The sequence below is a fragment of the Gossypium raimondii genome, chromosome 2 (genome assembly GCF_025698545.1).
Source record: "Gossypium raimondii isolate GPD5lz chromosome 2, ASM2569854v1, whole genome shotgun sequence".
NCBI lineage: Eukaryota > Viridiplantae > Streptophyta > Magnoliopsida > Malvales > Malvaceae > Gossypium > Gossypium raimondii.
Genome location: NC_068566.1, coordinates 813,144 through 833,501, shown reverse-complemented (window position 1 = coordinate 833,501; position 20,358 = coordinate 813,144). Strand labels below are relative to the sequence as shown.

The following is a 20,358-nucleotide window of genomic DNA, read 5'->3' as shown; positions in this document are numbered from 1 at the left end:
TGAATGCATTCAAGTTATCTATAATATCTCTGGAACTTCATATTTCAATGTTCTATAAAGAGAAGCATACAAATGTATCTTTTAGCGTACAACTGCATATCTCTAAATGCCATTAAAGCAATGATTAATAAAATATTCCGCGAAAGACTCCGGCACGAGGCATAATCCTCTACTTCTAAGATCAGGCTTCTGCTCTTCTTCTTTCAAGCCCTGCCAGTAAGAAGAAAAAGCTGTAAGATTCAATTCTCTATAATTGTTTTCATAGCAACTCTGTTGTTTATTTCATACCATTTGCATTGTTCTATAAAGCTTGCTTTGTGATGATTTCATAAATGGTACACTCAATGTCTGCAATGTAAATTGAAGTGAAAAAACTATACAGGGACCAAAAAGCAAATTATAAAGTGATCCAAAGAGGTAAAAAAGAAGTACCTCAACTTGATCATGTAAGAATTGTATGTATCCAATGGCTTCTGTTAACACAGAGGCTGTATCTGTCTGGTAGTCATTCACATATATGAAACTTATATATATAAGTATGGCTCAATGAATATTTTTTGTTTTTTATATATATTTTATAGTCATAGTGGGGAAGGTGATGTACCTTGCCAAATGGTGCCACTAACTTTTGAAGTGCTGCAACCCTGTCTCCTAGTTTCTCTTTTCTAACCTTTAATGTCGGGCATGGGGATCGTGCCGTCGAGGACCGGTGCTTCTTAGCATCTATATGGGGTTCCTTTGTATCAGAAAAGCTAACAGGTCTCTTTGTGCTTGTGATTGATACCTTTTATGGTGATTAAATAGATAAGAATCTTGAAAGTGATCAATGGAAATATGAATAGGATATATATATGTATGTATATATATAGGCACATACTTTTGAGCTTGTGGATGGACTGTTATTGCTTTCTGTTCTGTGATTATGGCCTATAAATGCATTTCTGGTTTGATTGCAGCAACTCCCACCACCATATGTTGAGGCCAAAAGATTGAATGATTTCAAGTTCAAGTCCAAAGAGCTCGAAAACAATGTCGAACACATTCCCGAGGTAGAAATACCTGGAAAGATATGATTGAAATCATATATGTACTGATCATTAGCATTACTGTACAAGTCTCTGGTTGAGAGCTGCCGCTCAGTCATGTTGCTGTACCATATGTTTCCTCCTAGATCTTGACCACCTGATTCCGGTTTTTTAGATAGTAAATATGAGTCCTCTGTGCTAGTGTTGCAGTACATCATCTCACTCAGTTTGGGGAACGAATCCGACATCTCATCTTTGATATTCGCAAGTAGAAACTCATTGGCAGCAGATTGTTGGTTGAAGGAACTATCCTCATTCATCAAGGGCCATAGATCCTTCGATTTCAGGACGGTTTGAACCGGATTCCTATGGTATCTGCTACCAATATTCCTGCATGAAAAAAAGTAACAAGTTTGTACAACTAAACATGATACATAACCATATGAACATATTACATATAGTTTTTCGAGGTAGCTTAGTACTTACGGTAACAGGTCGGGCTTCCATTCATCCACGGTGGATATTCGATGGCCGGTTTGAGTTAATAGAGAAGTATACTTAACATACTGTTCTTCAACCTTAGATTGAGAATGGAGATTTGTATACTCCATAGTGGCTTCAAAAACTTGTCACTCGAAAGTAAGATTCGGTAAACCGGTTTAGCCTTCAACCGCTTTGCTTGCTCCCTCGATTTTCCCTTCCCTGCAACTGCAAAAACTCTCATTCACTTGAGGTTGCACAAGGAACTTTAAGCAGCTTTAGCTTGCTAGTGAAGTACCCTATAGCTGTTATATATATATGTGTAGTGTATGTAATATTGGATTTTAAGCTTCTATTTTTGTCTTCACCATCACATGGATGAAATTGCAGTGAGATGCTCAAAGGAAGGGACTAAACTCTGAAAGAGGAAAATTCTATTTGAAAGAGCTCTTTTAAGACCTTATATTATACAATATATATATAGGCATATTGTAGGGTTATCATTCTAAAGTTAAAAATCATTAGCCACCATTTCACCAGTGCAGGCAAGTATATAATAAAGTTCTACTTTTTACTATATATATATTTTCTTTTTGAACGATACATATATATGTATAAATATGCTTTAGTAGTTTACAGCTACAATCTTTGTACTTGATAGCACATCCATTACAAATGGTACTTTTATTTTACTTTGTATATGCATGAATGTATGTGACCAGACTCCGGTACACGCTGCAACCACGATGTTACTCTCGTCGTTCTGTCGTTTTCGGGTTTATTTATAGCCGATATTCATCGTAATTGACTGTAATAACATCAAGACTTTGGTTATAAGCAGGCTGTATTTATGGTTAATATTAAAAACTACTAGCTGGTATTGAACAAAACTTAAGAGTGCTTTTTCACCAGAAAGAAACCTATACATACATATATATATATAATATAATAAAACCCAAAATGTTAGCTCAGAGAGAAAAAAAGATAGATACGGGCAAGATTGCAAATTTGTTGTTTGCTTTCTCTTCTACTTTCCTTTCTAGGCTGAAGTTGTCCATCATCCACAACATCAAATCAATGTTCATGCATGGTTTCACTATATGTATATTCATATGTATGTGTATGTGTATATGTATACGTGGTAAAAAGATCATTGAGGTCTTTGTACAAAAAGTCAGATTGTATTTTTCTCTTTGAACTAAAAAAATAAACAAATTAGTCCTTGTACTTGGTCTTTTCTATTAAAAATTTCACCCATTTGTAATATTAAAAACTAGTGCACCTTATGCTAACTTGCAAAGACTAGTTTTTAACAGTAGACATCGGTTTGCTTTTTAATCTAACATATAAGTATTAATTTATTCATTTTTTGAGTATAAGGATAAAATATGATCCAACTTTTAATATATAAACTACCATAATACTTTTATTATATATATATATATATATATATATGTAAGTGAGGGCTAAAAAACTATATAATTATTGGATGAAATTGGGATACCAAGATGGCAAAATTTGTTAAATGTTAATATTAAATTCAAAGTGAGAAAAAGAGCTCCTAGAGACTGTCTAATCCACTTGCAATACATAGGCCTGCAATTGGAATCCACGTTGGGATCCATTATATGCTAAAAAAAAATAATGTTTTAAGAGCATAAAATACAATAATCTTTCTGCTGCTATATATATACACACACACACATATAGAGTATATATATGTATTATATCACTATACTTTTACAGTCATTGTATGTAGTCTAATACATGCTTAAAGAATTCATTTAGTTCCCACTTCTCTGCAGATCATAATATACACCAGAATACTGTGGGATTTCAATGAAATTTTGTAATATTTTTGGGTTTAACTTTATACCCTTTTTTGGTCTTTCTGTACTGAGTTGAATAATGTAGGTTAAATTTTATTATTAGTTCATATACTTTGCAAAAATTGTGAATTTCGTCTTTATATTTTTTTGAATTGGTCAAGTTTAGTTCTTGTACCTTTTCGAATTTTGAAATTTTTGTACTGATCAAAACAGTAACAGTTAAATTCATTTGGTTAGATATAATTACTAATCCTGTAATATGCATGCAACTATAGATTTGGTTCATATTCTCCAATTGAATTCAAATTCTGAAATTTATATCTCGACGCATATGATAACAAGTTGACGTGGCATCACACACATGATAGTATATTTGGCGAATCATATTTTGAAAATAACATAACTTAATGAATTTAACACTAGGACTGAAATTTTAAAATTCAAAAAGTACAAGGACTTAAAATGACCAAATTAAAGTATAAGGACAATGTCTAAATCCATAAGTTTTGTAAAGTATAGGGACTAATAGCAAAATTTATGAATGAAAGAAAAAAGCACCATGATGAAGGTGAAACTGGAAAGTGACAAAGATCCCTAAAAAGAGGGGGTGTAAACTGTAAAAGTTGGGAGAATTAAAAGAGGTTTAAAGAAAAGACAAGTATGTTTATAAATCCTAGAAGAATATATGTTGGCTTTTGTTTAGGAACAGAAAATCCCTGGTATTAGGGACCATGCTTTCATTTTTACCTCATACAAGACAATTGAAATTATACATGACCCAAACCCGAAAAATTCCCATAGAGACGAAGCTAGAAAATTTTTTTAGGGGTCGAAATTAAATTGTAAAGTTTTGAAAAATCAACATGTAATTTTATTATGTATTAATTTATGAATTTTTTTAATCGATTGAGCTTTAGTTTAGTTAATAACGTTACCATTGCAACAATAAGAAAGGGGTGGCTTATAACGTATTTAATCACGTATTATCCTTCAAGATTTTGGGAGTTATGGGTACTAGTATTAGTAGGGATTGTATTTAAAAAGAGTTGGCCAAAGTGCAAATTTGTGATATATTAGCTTCTAATTTCTTCATTTACAAAGGGACTAAATAGAAAATTTTCTATTGGGCCCCAAGATCCTTCTTTGCTCTCGATCCACATTTGTAATTAATCTGAATTTAAATCCAATTCAACATGATTTGATCTTAAAAAAGTTAACACTCTAATTCGTTTATATCAAACCTGAATTAACTTAAATATGAAATGATCTAAACAGATAACTTAAAATGAGATGGGCAAAAAACTAGAAATGGTATGACATGTAGGCCCGCCTAGAACACTCGAGCTTCGAACTCAAATAATTTGACGGTTAAATTTCAGTTTTGGTCTCTCTATTATGTTTAAATTTGAAATTTAATTCTTATACTTTAATTTCTTACACAATTTGTTCTCTATATTTTTATAATATTATTAACTATTCCAAATAGTTAATATCATTGACTTTTCGATTAAATTTTTATTTGGTTATATATAAATTAAAAGTATATTTTTAAATCCAAAAGTAAAAGATTAAATTCTTAAAAATAAAAGTAGGTAAACTAAATTCTAAATATACTAAACGTATATAGAGTTACTATGCATTGACAAGTGTCCCACTACCCCATTATTATTTTTTGCATAATAAATAAAATGGTTAAATTTTAATTTTGATCCCTCTATTATGTCTAAATTTAAGATTTAATCATTATACTTTAATTTTTAATATATATATATATATATATATATGTATATGCCCTTCCGACATCGACTAGTGTCCCACTACCCCACCATTTTCCTTCCCCCCCACCCTTTTTTTTTTCTTTTGCATGATAGATAACCTAAATTTAAAATTACCATTAAATCATTACTCACAAAAGCTGAACAACAAAGTGGCTGTAGTTTAGTGGTAAGAATTCCACGTTGTGGCCGTGGAGACCTGGGCTCGAATCCCAGCAGCCACATCAAAAATGTATTATTTTTGCATTTTTTTGTCAGCTAAGCTTCCAATATGTTTTTATTTTTTTAATTCTATTTTTCCGTTTTACAATCTATATTCGGAATTCGTGATTATCTCTTCTAACAATATCAGTTCGAATTTGCATTTCTGTCATTAAAAATGCAATGTACCTTTCCATTACACTCGACACGTATTAATATTGGCAATATATATATATGTATTAAGTATATGTTTACATACATGTACATGTATATGCATATATATATATATATATGTACTTGTACTTAGGGGGGTGGATCTTGGCAAGAGCCCTGGTCCCTTAAAATATATATTTTTTTATTTAGACTTTTTATAATTTATAAAAATTTAAATTAATAATGGTATACACTTTGACCTCTCAAAAATGATAAAATTTAATTTAATTCTCTAAAAATTATAAAGATATAAGCTATTAAAATGATGAATTTATAATTTTATTATCAGCTCAAAATTTTTTTAACTTCACCCCTATTCTTACTCATATTTCTGAATCCGCTACTGTTTATACATGTGTGTATGTATGTAAAGTATATTGAAATTTTGAGGTATTGCAGTTGCTGTCATGGCCGAAGCTTCCCACAAAGCTTCTTGGTTATTGTCAGCTTCTATGGTTTAAATTTAAAAGTTAAAATGTCAATTTTCTTGGAAAACCTTGCTGAAATACAAATATATGAAAATTACCCCCTAAGTCCTCCACATTTTATATGAACCATGCATCTATTTTTAAATAATAAAAAGCCATATGATCCACACCTAAATATTATATGCTTCTTGTATTTTTAAATTATTAATAATAATAATTAGATATGTAAAAAGAATTATTCACAATCCGGAGAGCCTTCTTGTACGAAAATGACTCATGAGTAAAATCTTGTACGAGAATGATCTTTTTTTTTATAGCGTCTGTCGGTGCTGTTATACTGACGGCGGTACCCCTTATCATTTAGTCGATGATTGGTATTTTTTTTTAAATAATAAAAAACGGGTTATTCTCGTACAAGATTTTGCTCCTAAATTATTTTCGTAATTAATTATTATTTTTGGATCAGTTTTGAAAGAAACCCAAATTCGTACAATAATTTCTTTTTGAAAGTTTAGAAATTCCGGCAAATGAAAGCAAGACAGCTGCCGGCCTAATACGGTGAGTACACGTGGCAGCGCCGTGTTCGCTTGGGAATTGAAGTTATTGATGAATAAAAAATTGGATTTTAGTTGAGATATATATGATTGAAGGAAAAGCAAAGGCAAATTATATATTTTAAAATTACAATAAATAATTATTTTTAGCTTCTTTTTTCTTAATTTTCAAAACATTGTGACTGGTGAGAATTAAGTGGTCAAAAATTACAGCTACTCCTTCGTTGAATCAATTTGTAATTTTTATTATTTGTTATTATCTATTTTTTTTATAATTTTTCGATATTTGATTGATATATATTATTGTTAATATAGGAAGACGTAGGTTCGAGTACATTATCTTCCTATTTATGAGTTGGGGAGTGAGAGCAGATATGATTAGGGGAGAAGTCAAAAAAAAAAAATTAGTGGGGATTGAAATTAAGTTGTATGTTTTTACTATAGTAAAATACAATTTCACCACTTTAATATCTATATCTTTTTTAAAGGAGTAAGTCACAATTTTATCATCTTTGGGGTCAAAGTATAATTTTATCTTTACTTATTTAAATTTTTATAAATTTTAAAGGGTCTAAATAAAAATTTTCCATTTTAGGATATGATCAAAACTTATAATGATATTTTTCTAAAATGAAGGTGGATATAAATTTTAGGATTAATATATTATTTGGTATCGGAGTTTGATTTCAATGTTTAATGTGTTACTTAAAATTATTTTCTCTCAATTTAGTACTTAAATTTGGTTTTAATATTCACTTTGGTACCTAAAGTTTTTTGTTCCAATTAAGTACCTATGTTTATTTTATTAGAGCACATATGTCAAACATTTATTGAGTTAGTACGAAAAGTATGACAAAACACTAAATTTAAATACTAAATCAAATATTGGAATCAAAGGTAACTATCAAAGAATTTTATACAATTCTTTAGCATTGAACTCCTTTTTACCATTAGACTCAATTACCAAATTTCATTACTCTTCCAAAAGAATAGTCCCAATAGAGTACCTTCCATTGTCGTTTTCATTTTAGTATTTGTAAACAAGAAGTAAAGCCTTCTACTTTTCCCCGCTTAATTGCAGAAAGTGTAAATAACATAAAGATAGAAGCTTCAACATTCAAGTTAGTGCGTGGCAAAGCAACCCAACCTGCAAATTTTCCTTCTTTTTCAAAGATTAGTTGTCCATGAAGATATAATATTATATATATATATACATATCTCTCTTAAGACCCCAACGACCAAAACAGTACGTAGTTGTCGTTTACATCTTAAGGGAAATCGCCCCTTCACTTTCCCTTTACATCATCTCTATCTATATATATCTTTTTCTTTTCTCTTTGGTCTGACCATAAACTTTGAATCAGATCAAAATCAAATCTTTTGTTTTAGATAAGAACTTTGCTTAAAGACCAGATTTTTATTTTTGGAACACAAATAAAGGGTCTTTCTTTTTTTCTCTTTTTTACAGTGGGGTTGTGTTTGTGTTTGTGAATTTGGAGTTGGTTTAGAGGCTGAAGAAAAGGTTACTAAAGAAAATTGGGTGTTTTTGAGGGAGAGAAATGGAGGGGAAAGTTTGTGATTTTACAGTGTTCTGATAGATTGAAGAAAAGGATATCCAAAAAAGTTTGATTTTTTAATGAAAGATCAAAGGTGCAAGTAAGAATTGATTCCAAACCCCTTTCTATATCTTTTTCGTTTCATTTTCCTAGAAAATTTTCAGAGAGAAAATATGGCAACGCTTGTGGAGCCACCAAATGGGGTGAAACCAAGAGGTAAACATTACTATTCAATGTGGCAAACCCTTTTTGAGATTGATACAAAGTATGTACCAATCAAACCAATAGGGAGAGGTGCATATGGCATAGTTTGTTCATCCATCAATAGAGAAACCAATGAGAAAGTAGCCATAAAAAAGATTCATAATGTGTTTGAGAATCGTGTTGATGCATTGAGAACATTGAGGGAATTGAAGCTTTTAAGACATATCCACCATGAGAATGTTATTGCTTTGAAAGATGTGATGATGCCTATTCATAGAGCTAGTTTTAATGATGTTTATTTGGTGTATGAGTTGATGGATACTGATTTGCATCAGATTATTAAGTCTCCTCAACCTCTTTCTAATGATCATTGCAAGTACTTCATTTTCCAGGTAACAAATTAACCCCTCTTTTTTGTGTTTTCTTTAAGTAAAACTTTTATTGGTTTGATTGTGAAATTGGTGTCATCTATTTTAGCAAAGTACTTGAAATTTTTTAAGAGGCCTTAGCTCAATGGTGAGGTTAAGGACTTTGGAACTTTGGCCTTAGCTCAATGTGTGGTTCAATGAAATTTTATGATTGTCCTTGTTTAAAATCTTATGGTTTCTAAAGGGACTCTTAAGGAAATTTCCATTTTTGGGGCCAATTTAGGGTGTAGGCATTAGGGTCTAAGTTCTAAGTCTTACTATGTGTAAATGTGTGTTCAGTGTAATTTTATTATTGTCCTTGTTTAGAATCGTACAATTTCTAAAGGGACTAATAAGGAAATTTTCCATTTTGAGGGGCTGGTTTACGGTCTAAGTTCTAAGTCTTACAATGCGTAAATATGGCTTGGTGTAATTTTACTATTGTCCTTGTTTAAAATCTTACCATTTTAAAGGGACTACAAGGAAATCTTACTATGTGTAAATGTGTGGTTCATTGTAATTTTACTGTTGTTCTTGTTTAAAATCTTATAATTTCAAGAGGGACTGTAAGGAAAGTTCCCATTTTGTTTAGGGTCTAAGTCTTACTATGTGTAAATGTGTGGTTCAATGTAATTTTACTATTGTCCTTGTTTAGAATATTACAAAATTTTAAAGGGACTATAAGGAAATTTTCCATTTTTGGGGGGGCCTAGGTCCCTGCCTGCTCCCTAGTGCCACCCTCCCGTACTGATTGAAACGATTGATATAGTTTCCCTTTTTGCAAGGCTTTTATACTGTTAAAGTTTCTAATTAGTGTTAAATAGCTCTCCTTTTTATGTTCATTGGCGCAGCTAGAAAATTGATTTAGGGGATCAAAGAGTAATTTTACGTTTAAATTACCTTGTAATTTCACAAAACTTGAAGGGTCTAAATGGCAATTTTTTTTTGGGGGGGGGGGGTTTGATGACATTTCATGCTCATATGGTCCCATTTTGCATTTACGTTCAAAGGGCTAAATGAGTTGTTAGGCTCATTATAAACAACTTGTACTAGTGGAAACTTGTTAAATGGATTCATTAAAGTACAAGATGACAACAATGGAGCAACATGCTCAATGAATGGAGCAACATGCTCAATGAATATACATTGACATATTCATTAAAGAAGGGTTATGTTGTACGGACTTATATCCAAATCCGGATTAGGGTATGAAGGTATGACGTTCTAAATATACGGAAAAGCTTTAAAATGAAATTTGAGCTTATACCTGTGTTACAACTTCGGGTTTTTATTTCTTTTTTCGGGTTGTCGACATAATTGCTTCGTTAAACATGGCCACCTTCTTGATTTTCTCGTGTTGGTTGTTAATAATATTGTGTTTCAGCACTTATATCTGTGTCTAACCTTCGGTGCGTGTTTTAGTTACTACGAGGGCTGAAGTACCTGCACTCGGCGAACATCCTTCATCGAGACTTGAAACCTGGGAACCTCCTTGTTAATGCTAATTGTGACTTGAAGATATGCGATTTCGGGCTGGCACGAACCAGTAGAGGCAACGAACAATTCATGACCGAGTATGTTGTCACTCGTTGGTACCGTGCACCGGAGCTCCTACTCTGTTGTGATAATTACGGGACTTCCATTGATGTTTGGTCGGTCGGATGCATTTTTGCTGAGATTCTTGGTCGGAAACCTATCTTCCCCGGGACGGAATGTCTCAACCAGCTTAAGCTAATCATTAATGTCCTCGGAAGCCAACAAGAGGCTGATCTTGCATTTATTGATAACCCGAAAGCCAGAAGGTATATCAAGTCACTTCCGTATTCGAGGGGCATCCATTTTTCTCACTTATACCCTCATGCGGATCCATTAGCCATAGATTTGTTACAAAGGATGCTCGTTTTCGATCCGTCTAAGAGGATTACTGTCATGGAAGCACTGCTACATCCTTATATGTCAGGATTATATGATCCAAGACGCAATCCACCTGCACAAGTACCGATCAATCTTGACATAGATGAGAACATGGGAGAACACATGATTCGAGAGATGGTGTGGATCGAGATGCTTCACTACCATCCTGAGGTTCTTTCTGCAAATGCTTAGATGATATTGTTTTATTGATGCTCGGTTCTACGGCTGTGTTACAGTATGCTTTTGGAGCCGGTATTATTGTATGACCTAGAAGAACACTATTGAGAGTTATATGCCTTGGAACTTGGCAATTATACCAAGATTTTGTTTACCTTTGACACTCTTGTTTATTAGCTTTGGGTTATTTATGGCAGAATTTGGCAGTGTAACTTGTAATATATGCATATATTTTAGTTACATTTACTTCAAATATATCAATTACAATGCTGCTATGTTCTCACTAAGCTGAAACGTATCCTCTCTAAGATGGAAATCCCCATGGATAGTTATGCTAGGCTTGTTTTTAATCAGGTTAAGAACCTAAACCCATTTCTTTGTACTGTTCTTATTCGTGGATATTATTTACAGGGCCTTGTTAAGGCATCGTGTATAGTGAAATGAGAAGAAAAAGAAAAAAAAAGGTGTTTTGCCTGTTTTTAAAGCTTGTGGTGCGGTTAATGATGTTGGTTTGGGGAGACAAATTCATGGGTAGACTATTTTGATTGGTGGGTTTGGGTTTGATTTGTTTGTTAAGAATGGTTTGATTGAAGTGTATGTCAACTTAGGGGTTTTGGGATGTAGGAGGAAGGTGTTTGATGAATTGCTTGAAAGGGATCTGATTTCTTGGACGGAGTTGATTGTTGGTTACGCGAAAGTTGGGGGAATCTGCAGGGGGATCGCCTGTGAAGGATATGATGGTGTGGAGGGTGATGGTTACGGGGTATGCTTAGAATGCTAAGCCTAGAGAGGCATTAGAGTTTTTCGGGAGGATGCTAAATGACCGGGGGGGGGGGGGGTTGAAACGATTTGCTTGTGCACAACTAGGTGCTGCAAAGTATGCGAACTGGATTCGGGATATTGTTGAGAATTTAGGGTTTAATCCTACTCGTTGTGTTGTAGTGGGATCAGCAAAGTGTGGGAGCATTGAGGATGCATATAAGGTCTTTAAGACAATGGAAGAAAAGAATGTGCTTTCATACGGTTCGATGATTGCATGGTTTGCTATGCACGGTTTTGCTTATCTGGCATTGGAGTTGTTCCATGCGATGGTGAAAATAGGGATCAAAACAAATAGAGTTACGTTTACTGGAGGGCTTACAGCTTGTAGCCATTCAGAAATGGTAGAACAGGTCATCAAATATTTGCATCCATGGAGGATAAATTCGAGATTTCTACAGGCGTTGATTATTATTCTTGCATGGTTGATCTTCTTGGTCGAGCTGGATGTTTAGAAGAAGCACTTAATCTTGCAAAAACAATGCCAACAAAGCCTAATGGAGGTGTTTAGGGAGCATTGCTTGGAGCATTTAAGACCTACTTAAAACTACGAGCTATGAAAAACAGTAAAAGCACTTCTCCAAATTGAGAAAATTGATTCCTCTAAAAAATTTAAGCAATTTAACCCTTATCAGTTTCAAAAGTAAACAACTAAGTACAATTAATTACGGCCTTAATATTTTTCCATCGATTTTACATAATTTTAATTGGTGTAATAACAAATCTAGCTCCCATAATCTATACATTCTATCACAATTTGGTCATGATTTAACAAATTTAACCTACAATATTTTTATAAATGTGTAAATGTTGAGGCTAAATTTGTTATTATACCAATCTCAATTGTGCACAAGTGAACGGACTGAAGAGGTCTTTTTACCAACAGCTTTTGGTTAGAAAAATGCAACACAATGTTATGATGCAAATTTCAGAATATGATGGCATACAAAATCCTATCTCACCATCTACGATAGATAAGATTCAATATATCTGTAAAAGAATCAAATGTATCTGTATCGCACCTTGAAAAATATTCAACTTTCACCTCGATCACCAGAAGTTACCACAAGAGCACTTCCCATCATGGAAATGGTGGAATCTCAAGTTATCCCTTACAATAATTACCCTTCTTGTGATTTGAGATACACCACAAATAAATGAGTGGCAATCTTCACACATTCTTATGTTCTTCATAATCCTTACGGGGAAATCAGCATTTATATCGAGTAGCCCGAATGCCAGAGCTAGCTTCTCGCTATGAGTGATTAGTATTCGTCTCTTTTCTTCATCACTCACATCATAAGCAATAGAATTCATGTTTGGCTGGTACCCAATAGCCTTTAACCTATTTAGAAGATCCTCGAGCACTTGCTTCATCTCACCGTACCTTGGATGTGACATGTCTCCGGCAAAGAACTCTTGAATTACACCCTTCTTGGTTTCCAACCAGCTACATCCAGGATTTTTTCTTAGACCTTTCTCTCTCATCATTTTCCTTACCATTAAAACATCGTTCCACTGCCCTGCTGAAGCGTATATGTTAGAAAGCAAGATGTAGTTTCCGATAGCATTAGGTTCTAACTCAAATAAATGGTTAGCGGCAATCTGAGCGATATCAGGATTAGAATAAGTCCGACATGCTCCTAGCAATGCCCCCCAAACACCTCCATTAGGCTCTAATGGCATTGTTTCAGCAAGGTTAAGTGCTTCTTCTAGACATCCCGCTCGACCAAGAAGATCAACCATACAAGAATAATGATCAACGCCTGGAGAAATCCCGAATTTCTCCTCCATAGATTCAAATATTTGACGACCTTGTTCTACCATTCTTGAATGGCTACAAGCTGTAAGCACTCCAATAAACGTAACTTTATTTGGTTTGATCCCAATTTTCACCATTTCATGGAACAATTCCAATGCCGCATAAGCATAACCGTGCATAGCAAACCCTGCAATCATCGAACTGTACGAAAACACATTCTTTTCTTCCATTACCTTAAAAGCCTTATATGCGTCCTCAACACTACCACACTTCGAGTACATATCAATCAAAGCCGATCCCACTACAACACAACGAGTAGGACTAAACCCCAAATTCTCAACAATATCCCGAATCCAGTTCGCATACTTTGCAGCACCTAGTTGTGCACAAGCAGAAATAACCCCAACCAAAGTAACCTCATCTGTTTCAACCCCTTCATTTAGCATCCTCTCGAAAAACTCCAATGCTTCTCTAGGCTTAGCATTCTGAGCATACCCCGTAACCATCGCCGTCCACGCCACCATATCCTTCTTAGGCAATTCACTAAACAATTCCCCTGCAGATTCCATATCCCCAGCTTTCACATACCCAACAATCAACTCCGTCCAGGAAATCAAATCCCTTTCAGGCAATTCATCAAACACCTTCCTCCCACATCCTAAAAACCCTAACTTAACATACATTTCAATCAAACTGTTCTTAACAAACAAATCAAACCCAAACCCACCAATCAAAATCGTCTGACCATGAATTTGCCTACCCAAATCCACATCATTAACAACACCACAAGCTTTAAAAAGAGCCGAAAACGTAAACGAAATAGGCAAAACACTTTTTTTTCTCATTTCACTGTACACAAAAACAGATTCCTTAACAAGACCTTGTAAACAATACCCACGAATAAGAGCAGTACAAAGAAACGGGTTTGGGTTCTCAACCTGATTAAAAACAAGCTTAGCATAACTATCCATTGGGATTTCCATTTTCGTGAGGATACGTATTAGCTTGGTGAGAACATAGCAGCATTGTTCAAAACCTTTACGGAGGATACGAGCATGGATTTGTTGGATTTGGGTAAGGGAAGTGCAGCAATTGAGAGCTGAAATGAGTTGAGATTCTAAAAGGGAGCGTTGGTTTTGACGTTGAGAGAAAGGGATGAATGGAGGGGTTGTTTGGGATTGGATTTGTTGGGGAAGGTGTTTGGAGAATTGTTTTGGGATGAAATTTATGGGTATTGTAGAGAATTTGTGGGAAAGGTGTACCATTTATGCAAATTCAGAAATGCTGGAATCCATAAGTTTCTAGCTCCAGCTCTACGTATATGCACTAGGAAGCAATAACCAAATAAGGGAGTGGGAGGGGAAGAGAGCGCGCACGCAGGGGTACCTGTGGCGATTAAACGCTGCGCTTTGGGTTTCTTTATATTTAATGTTTTTTTTTTAATTGAGAGTAAAGACTAAAGAGGGTATGAAAATATTTTATGCAATCATTCATGAAAAACACATTTTTTATTAAACTTCCCAACTTTACTAAAATATAACTTCATTTATTAAATTTGAATAGTTTAAATAATACGTATATCCTTTTAGAATAAAGTAAATATTTAATCTCTTAGCAACATTTTTCACTTTCATCACTAAATTTTTTATCTCAAAATTTAGTAACTTTTTATAATTTTATGCTGAATTCTATTAATATATAATAATACGATACTGTGAAATTATGCAAAATTATCTCTTGAAATTTGAAGTGATAAAATGCACCACATCATTAAACCTTAACAAAATTTAAATTCTAATACCAAATTAAAAAAACTAAATTACAAATATGTGAACTAAAAAAATTTAAAGATCAAATTATAAAAATTATCAAATTCAAAAACTAAACATTAATTTATCCTTACATTTATCACTATTCATTACCCACCAGCTTGCATGTGATAACCCTAACCCAAAAAATGATAAAAACTAATTCTTTAATACAAGTATGTCAGGTTATTTTGTCAACCAAACTAATTTTTAACAGAAAAGAACAATTTGTGCTTTAATCTAACGCATAAAAATTAATTGTCTAATTTTTTAGTAAAGGAAGCAAAATACAATAACTACTAATACAATAAGAGCCTCTACTTTTACCCAAGATATCAAGAAACCAATGCTACCTTGAAAAGAACTTCTCAACTATATAAACAAGCTAGAAATGTCTTAGCACATACATAATTTACATCCCTAAAGAAAAGGCAAACTGGATGGTAATAAGACATGAAAGCTAAAGATATGTCATTCCGTTAGTGAGAAAAAGAAGAAAAAAGCATTCATCCTATTTTAAGCCTGTGCCTTGGGCCAACCAGCGCTGCTCTGATCGAAACCGGTTCTAACCTCATTGTTTATGGTGGGTTTTCAACCGATGTGTCTGCTTGATTTGGTTTTGGATTTCCTCAATACTTCTTTAAGTACTCTGGCGATTCTCTCGGCCATGTGTCGTTCTAGGAATCTTTCTTTGACCCTTTCGTACCCTCTTTTTCCCATTGTAAGCCTCCTCTCTACGTGAGTGGCGAGTTTGACGATGTTTTTAGCAAGAGGTGTAACCCCGGGTTTTCCAACTGGGTGTAATAAACCTGTAGTCCCATTCACTACTATTTCTGTGGTACCTCCCGCAGCTGTTCCCTGTTTTTGAGTATGAAATGGTGTCAGTATCAAAAACCAGCTCCAGTTATTTACCATAAGTTCTTAGGTATCAGTAAAAACCAAACACCATTAAAATAAAATTGGGTAAAGACGTAAAGTTAATAGATTACCAGTACAGGTAACTGGAAAGCCATGGCTTCAATTGTTATCCGTCCAAAGCATTCTCCTCGCGCCTACAAGGAAAAACTTTTTTAATTCCTTTCTATTTAAAGTAATGTTGAAGTAGAGAATAAGGTGCCCGCAGTTTATAATGAAATACTAATCATGGAGAAAAGAATTGAAAGGGGGAACAAAATTAGTAATAACATAACAAGCTTATAAAGGGGTCGGAAAAATTCAAAACCATCATATGCATTAAAAGAAAGGAAACTATAACCTCGGTGGTGTTATTTACAAGTTTGTTCATTTTTTTGCCTTCAGAATCTTGCTAACTCGGTGATTGTGGCATTATGTAACTTGGACATATCTAAGAACAACAATTGGAAAATGAACATAAAACCTAACCAAAATTATCATTATTATGTCAGAAGTGCTGGGCCTACTAAACAATAGAAAACCAATGCCATCAAATCAATTATCAATGTCACTAAGTTAACTACTGGCTATGTCTAGTTATGGTAAGGTATTGGTCATATCAGCAAATGCTAATTGTAAAAAGACCTTCGGATATCTTTCTGACTCTGTCCTATATGTCGTGATATAGAAAACGGCAATAGCTTCTTTATAAAATCACTACACAAGCAACTGAAGGAGCAATCAACAAGACGGCAAATTAGATGAATTGCAAAGATTGAAGTAAACATAATATTTGAAACAGAAAATGCTTTGAACCACATAAATTACCTGGGAATTCTGAACAAGAACATCAATGGCAGCTAAATACGGGGCAACTGTCAGAGTCTTGTTCACAAAATGAACACGATCTTGAATTTTCTTCTGCACTACATAATCTCGTAATTCCATTTCAAATTTTGTCTGAGCACTCATGTCACTTCCCACAATTACTGCATGCAATGGTGGTATCTGCATTTTCTTTTCCTTGATTAGTTGTAAGGCCTCATAGAAGGATCGTAAAAAGAGATCCTGCCCTTTTCCTCGTGAAACACCTGCAGTGGAAGGAGTTTGGTGCTAATTAGTGATGAATAACAGAAAAGTATACACCTTTTAGTTTAAATGTTTTCCTCTCCTTTCTACCTTCTTTTATGTGCCTCAAAGAACTAAAAAAATATTCAAGGGAAGGATACATTAGAGTGATTTGGTGGTTAATTGAACATAATACAATGGCAGCTGAAGGGACAAATGGAAAATCTAGGAAAAGGTGATCTATAGAACCAAACTATGGTTGTTGCCAGTTGCCAAAACATTCTGTTTGACAGAACTCAAAATGCAAGAGTTTCAATACATAACAATTGAAGAAGCTACAAAAGTTCCAAGTTTCCTCGAAAAGACAATATCTCACCAAAAAATTTGAGTGCACAATGAAACAGCCTAAATGGAATTCCCAGTTAAAATAATTATGCAATTGACAAAGCCGATACTGACAACTCTCCTTTTACCAAACTGAAATGAGGACCTCTTTTGGTTTCATGGCATAACTCAACGATAATAAAACTAGATGCATTAATGGGAGGAAACTAAAGAAGATAAAAATCTATCCAAGATGAAAACTGAAAATCATACTGTTTATTAAGGCAAAGAGTAAATCCTCATTGAGCACTCCAAGAGATTCACGAACATGTTCACGCAGAACCCGTTTAGCCACAGTGTCTTCTGCAACTTGCATCAGTTCCTTGCTATTTCCAAGGTGAACAACATAGGTATCGGGCATTTTAATCCTGCAAAACGCAAATGAATAAAAAAAAGAAAAAGAAGACTCAAATGTGTAACCAAACGTAAGATACGTGGAACGTATGGATTAACTAAGGAACTAGATGCACAAAAAGCTTGTTGGGTTTGTGTTGCAATGCATACGAAATGAACATTAATACTTTAAAAGCAACAATAAACATGCCGATATTGTAGACATGAGGATTTTAGAAGCTTACTTCAAACGTTCCTGAGTCCTATTCTTCCAGTATTCTGTTGTAACATGGGAATCAATCATGGCACCAGCTACAAAAGGAAGATGCTTTACATAGTCTAATTTAAAGTAATGGCCACGCATTTCATGGATCCACCACAACACCTTAGGCAGAACACGATGAACATCTCCCTTAAGAACAACATCCAGCCATTTCCCAGCAACTGCAGTGTTCAAAATAACCAAATCAGCTCTTAGAGCAGTATCTAAAGCTTCTTTCCCCTTAGCTGAGACAACCTGAAAAGATGGGTAAAAGCCTAATTAGAAGTAAGATAAATATTAACAAAACAATCATCTAAGCCTTAACAGATAGAATGCTAATATAGAGTTCACTATTCTGAGGTAAAGGCACCATAAATGAATATGCAACCAAAGTGAAATAGTTGGACTACCTGTACTCCTCTGTCCAACATCTTATGTTCTAAACTATATGTTACTTCATCTGTTCCAGATGGTTTCATAATTGTCATCCAATAAACTTCAGCACCAACACTTCTTAATAGGAATGCCAGCTCCATCAGCAACAATGGTCCACCTAGTGAAACAGGAAATGGAATTATATAATGAAATATGATAAAATAAATGAATTCTAAAAGCATCTCACAAGGAAAGATGATGATCACAAATGTCATAAATAATAAGATTTCTTCTGACAAACATATTTTCCGGAAAAGGGTCGTTTATGAAAAAGAAATCTAGTTTTGATGAAGTAGCAAAACCACAATCAAATACTTAGACATGGTGCGCATTCATTGACAGCTGGATGCAACCGACATTACTTTATAAGCAAAAAGTTGGATGATTCTGTAACAATTTTTCATGAAGGTAACAACAATGACGGATTCACATTATACAACGAAAAGACAGATGCTATATATGCACAAGCCATTTATAGCATGTGTCAGCAACAAGCCAAAACTATACTCTAAAGTATACATGCAGAGTACTTAGGAGTCAGCAGTCAAAGAGAATTTCAGATTTATTATTATGCAATTATTTTCATCTATGGGATACAAAGGATGGGTCATTAACAACAGATCCTCAGAAAGTAATTAAACCTTGAAGATATTAGCACACCGGTGGGTCATTACAAAGGGATTAAGATGGAAAGGGCTATAGTGCACATTTGGTGTTTTTCATACTTTAGTATGAATTTCAACATGATAAGAGAATGTGCAGATATCCTCACGGAGAACTAAAGAAACTTATAGCCAATGATATGCTGACCGTGATAACCATAACATTAAATGACATTCCACGAATAGTAATTAATGCATATGCAAATACATCTATTAATCCAAATAAACCAGCAGTAATGGCTTTTAGAATTCTTGGCGTGGCTAGCATATTAACAGGAAGAATCCATGCACATTCCTCTTTTAGTTCCTCTATACAATAATAAACCTCGTGTATATATGTGTGTGTGTCCACGGATCAATCACATTAGTGCCAAGACAACTCATAGATGATGCAGAAGGCTACCTCAGAGCTACTGAGCATAAACACATACTTCAATTAAAACAATCATACAGTAAATAAACCCTAACAAGTCACTTTACACTAAACGGTAGGCAAACAAATCAAATTCCAGTACATTGAAATTCAACAAAAAGAAACGACTGAAACTCACTGAAGACAGCTATTAACAAGAGAGAAAAAAATAAAACAGTACCAGAAAGCGAGAGCTCGTGCGAAACCAGCAGAACAACCTTCGACTTCATAAAGCTAAGCGGACTCGGCTTCACAGCCGCGATCGGCGTGGTGCGCTTCTCAGCGACTTGAATAACATGCCGAGACGAACCAATACCATCAACAGCAGCTGAAACAGTCCGATCACACGAATCGAAAGCGCTTCTCATGAAAAAAGCGATCACCGTCGAAACCGAAAGCATTAAGAGAAGAGCCAAAAGCCAACGGTTCTGTAAGTGATGGTAGTGGTGATGACCCCAGCCAACGGCGGTATGCTTCGCCATCGTCTCTTTCGGTTCGGTCTAGGGTTACGAGATCGAGTAATGATGCTAGTACCTTTGGCATTTGAAAGGATTGTTGTTTATTGGCGAAATTGAGTAGTAGCTGAAGGTGTACATTTGGCGGTGTACGAAGGAACACTTGGAAGAAGGTTTTTGGCTTTGGATTTCGATTCCTTCTTTACGAATTTTCTTCTTTTTTTCTCGGATTTTTTTTACTGGTTTTTCGTGTTCGAAGACTGTGACTGTGACAGTGCCAGTGAGGGATAATTTTAACTCA

General features: G+C 34.3%; 4 protein-coding genes, 1 non-coding gene and 1 pseudogene across 5 annotated transcripts; 3 read left to right on the top strand and 3 right to left on the bottom strand.

Annotated features, from left to right (window-relative positions):
• Nucleotides 1-14: 14 nt before the first annotated feature.
• Nucleotides 15-1,958, bottom strand: LOC105787517 (transcription factor bHLH110). The gene is made up of 6 exons (XM_012613939.2): nt 1,512-1,958; nt 878-1,415; nt 605-784; nt 433-498; nt 289-348; nt 15-210 (listed from the first exon to the last, which is right to left on the bottom strand). The coding sequence occupies exons 1-6, from the start codon at nt 1,634-1,636 to the stop codon at nt 103-105; spliced, it is 1,077 nt and encodes a 358-aa protein (XP_012469393.1). The 5' UTR covers nt 1,637-1,958; the 3' UTR covers nt 15-102.
• A 3,303-nt stretch (nt 1,959-5,261) lies between these two features.
• TRNAH-GUG (transfer RNA histidin (anticodon GUG)) lies at nt 5,262-5,333 on the top strand. Its single transcript has one exon. It is a non-coding gene; the product is annotated as a tRNA-His (tRNA).
• Nucleotides 5,334-7,591: 2,258 nt separating this feature from the next.
• Nucleotides 7,592-11,050, top strand: LOC105787511 (mitogen-activated protein kinase 7). The gene is made up of 2 exons (XM_012613932.2): nt 7,592-8,657; nt 10,095-11,050. The coding sequence occupies exons 1-2, from the start codon at nt 8,235-8,237 to the stop codon at nt 10,776-10,778; spliced, it is 1,107 nt and encodes a 368-aa protein (XP_012469386.1). The 5' UTR covers nt 7,592-8,234; the 3' UTR covers nt 10,779-11,050.
• LOC105787512 (pentatricopeptide repeat-containing protein At5g44230-like) lies at nt 11,004-12,171 on the top strand (annotated as a pseudogene).
• Nucleotides 12,172-12,349: 178 nt separating this feature from the next.
• Nucleotides 12,350-14,724, bottom strand: LOC105787510 (pentatricopeptide repeat-containing protein At5g44230). Its single transcript, XM_012613931.2, has one exon. The coding sequence runs from the start codon at nt 14,607-14,609 to the stop codon at nt 12,633-12,635; it is 1,977 nt and encodes a 658-aa protein (XP_012469385.1). The 5' UTR covers nt 14,610-14,724; the 3' UTR covers nt 12,350-12,632.
• A 778-nt stretch (nt 14,725-15,502) lies between these two features.
• LOC105787509 (uncharacterized) lies at nt 15,503-20,358 on the bottom strand. The gene is made up of 7 exons (XM_012613930.2): nt 19,784-20,358; nt 18,504-18,646; nt 18,077-18,348; nt 17,712-17,866; nt 16,875-17,137; nt 16,142-16,204; nt 15,503-16,010 (listed from the first exon to the last, which is right to left on the bottom strand). The coding sequence occupies exons 1-7, from the start codon at nt 20,082-20,084 to the stop codon at nt 15,744-15,746; spliced, it is 1,464 nt and encodes a 487-aa protein (XP_012469384.1). The 5' UTR covers nt 20,085-20,358; the 3' UTR covers nt 15,503-15,743.

Bases quoted from the DNA above. Each gene is read 5' to 3' on its own strand.
- LOC105787517 (XM_012613939.2), bottom strand. From the start codon at position 1,636: ATGGAGTATACAAATCTCCATTCTCAATCTAAGGTTGAAGAACAGTAT. The intron at 785-877 runs GTATGTGCCTAT...TCACCATAAAAG, and splicing joins GTCCATCCACAAGCTCAAAA to GTATCAATCACAAGCACAAA. The intron at 499-604 runs GTACATCACCTT...AATGACTACCAG, and splicing joins TAGTGGCACCATTTGGCAAG to ACAGATACAGCCTCTGTGTT.
- LOC105787511 (XM_012613932.2), top strand. From the start codon at position 8,235: ATGGCAACGCTTGTGGAGCCACCAAATGGGGTGAAACCAAGAGGTAAA. The intron at 8,658-10,094 runs GTAACAAATTAA...TGCGTGTTTTAG, and splicing joins GCAAGTACTTCATTTTCCAG to TTACTACGAGGGCTGAAGTA.
- LOC105787510 (XM_012613931.2), bottom strand. From the start codon at position 14,609: ATGGTACACCTTTCCCACAAATTCTCTACAATACCCATAAATTTCATC.
- LOC105787509 (XM_012613930.2), bottom strand. From the start codon at position 20,084: ATGGCGAAGCATACCGCCGTTGGCTGGGGTCATCACCACTACCATCAC. The intron at 18,647-19,783 runs GTACTGTTTTAT...CTGTTTCACTAG, and splicing joins GCACGAGCTCTCGCTTTCTG to GTGGACCATTGTTGCTGATG. The intron at 16,011-16,141 runs GTAATCTATTAA...ACTCAAAAACAG, and splicing joins CTTTCCAGTTACCTGTACTG to GGAACAGCTGCGGGAGGTAC.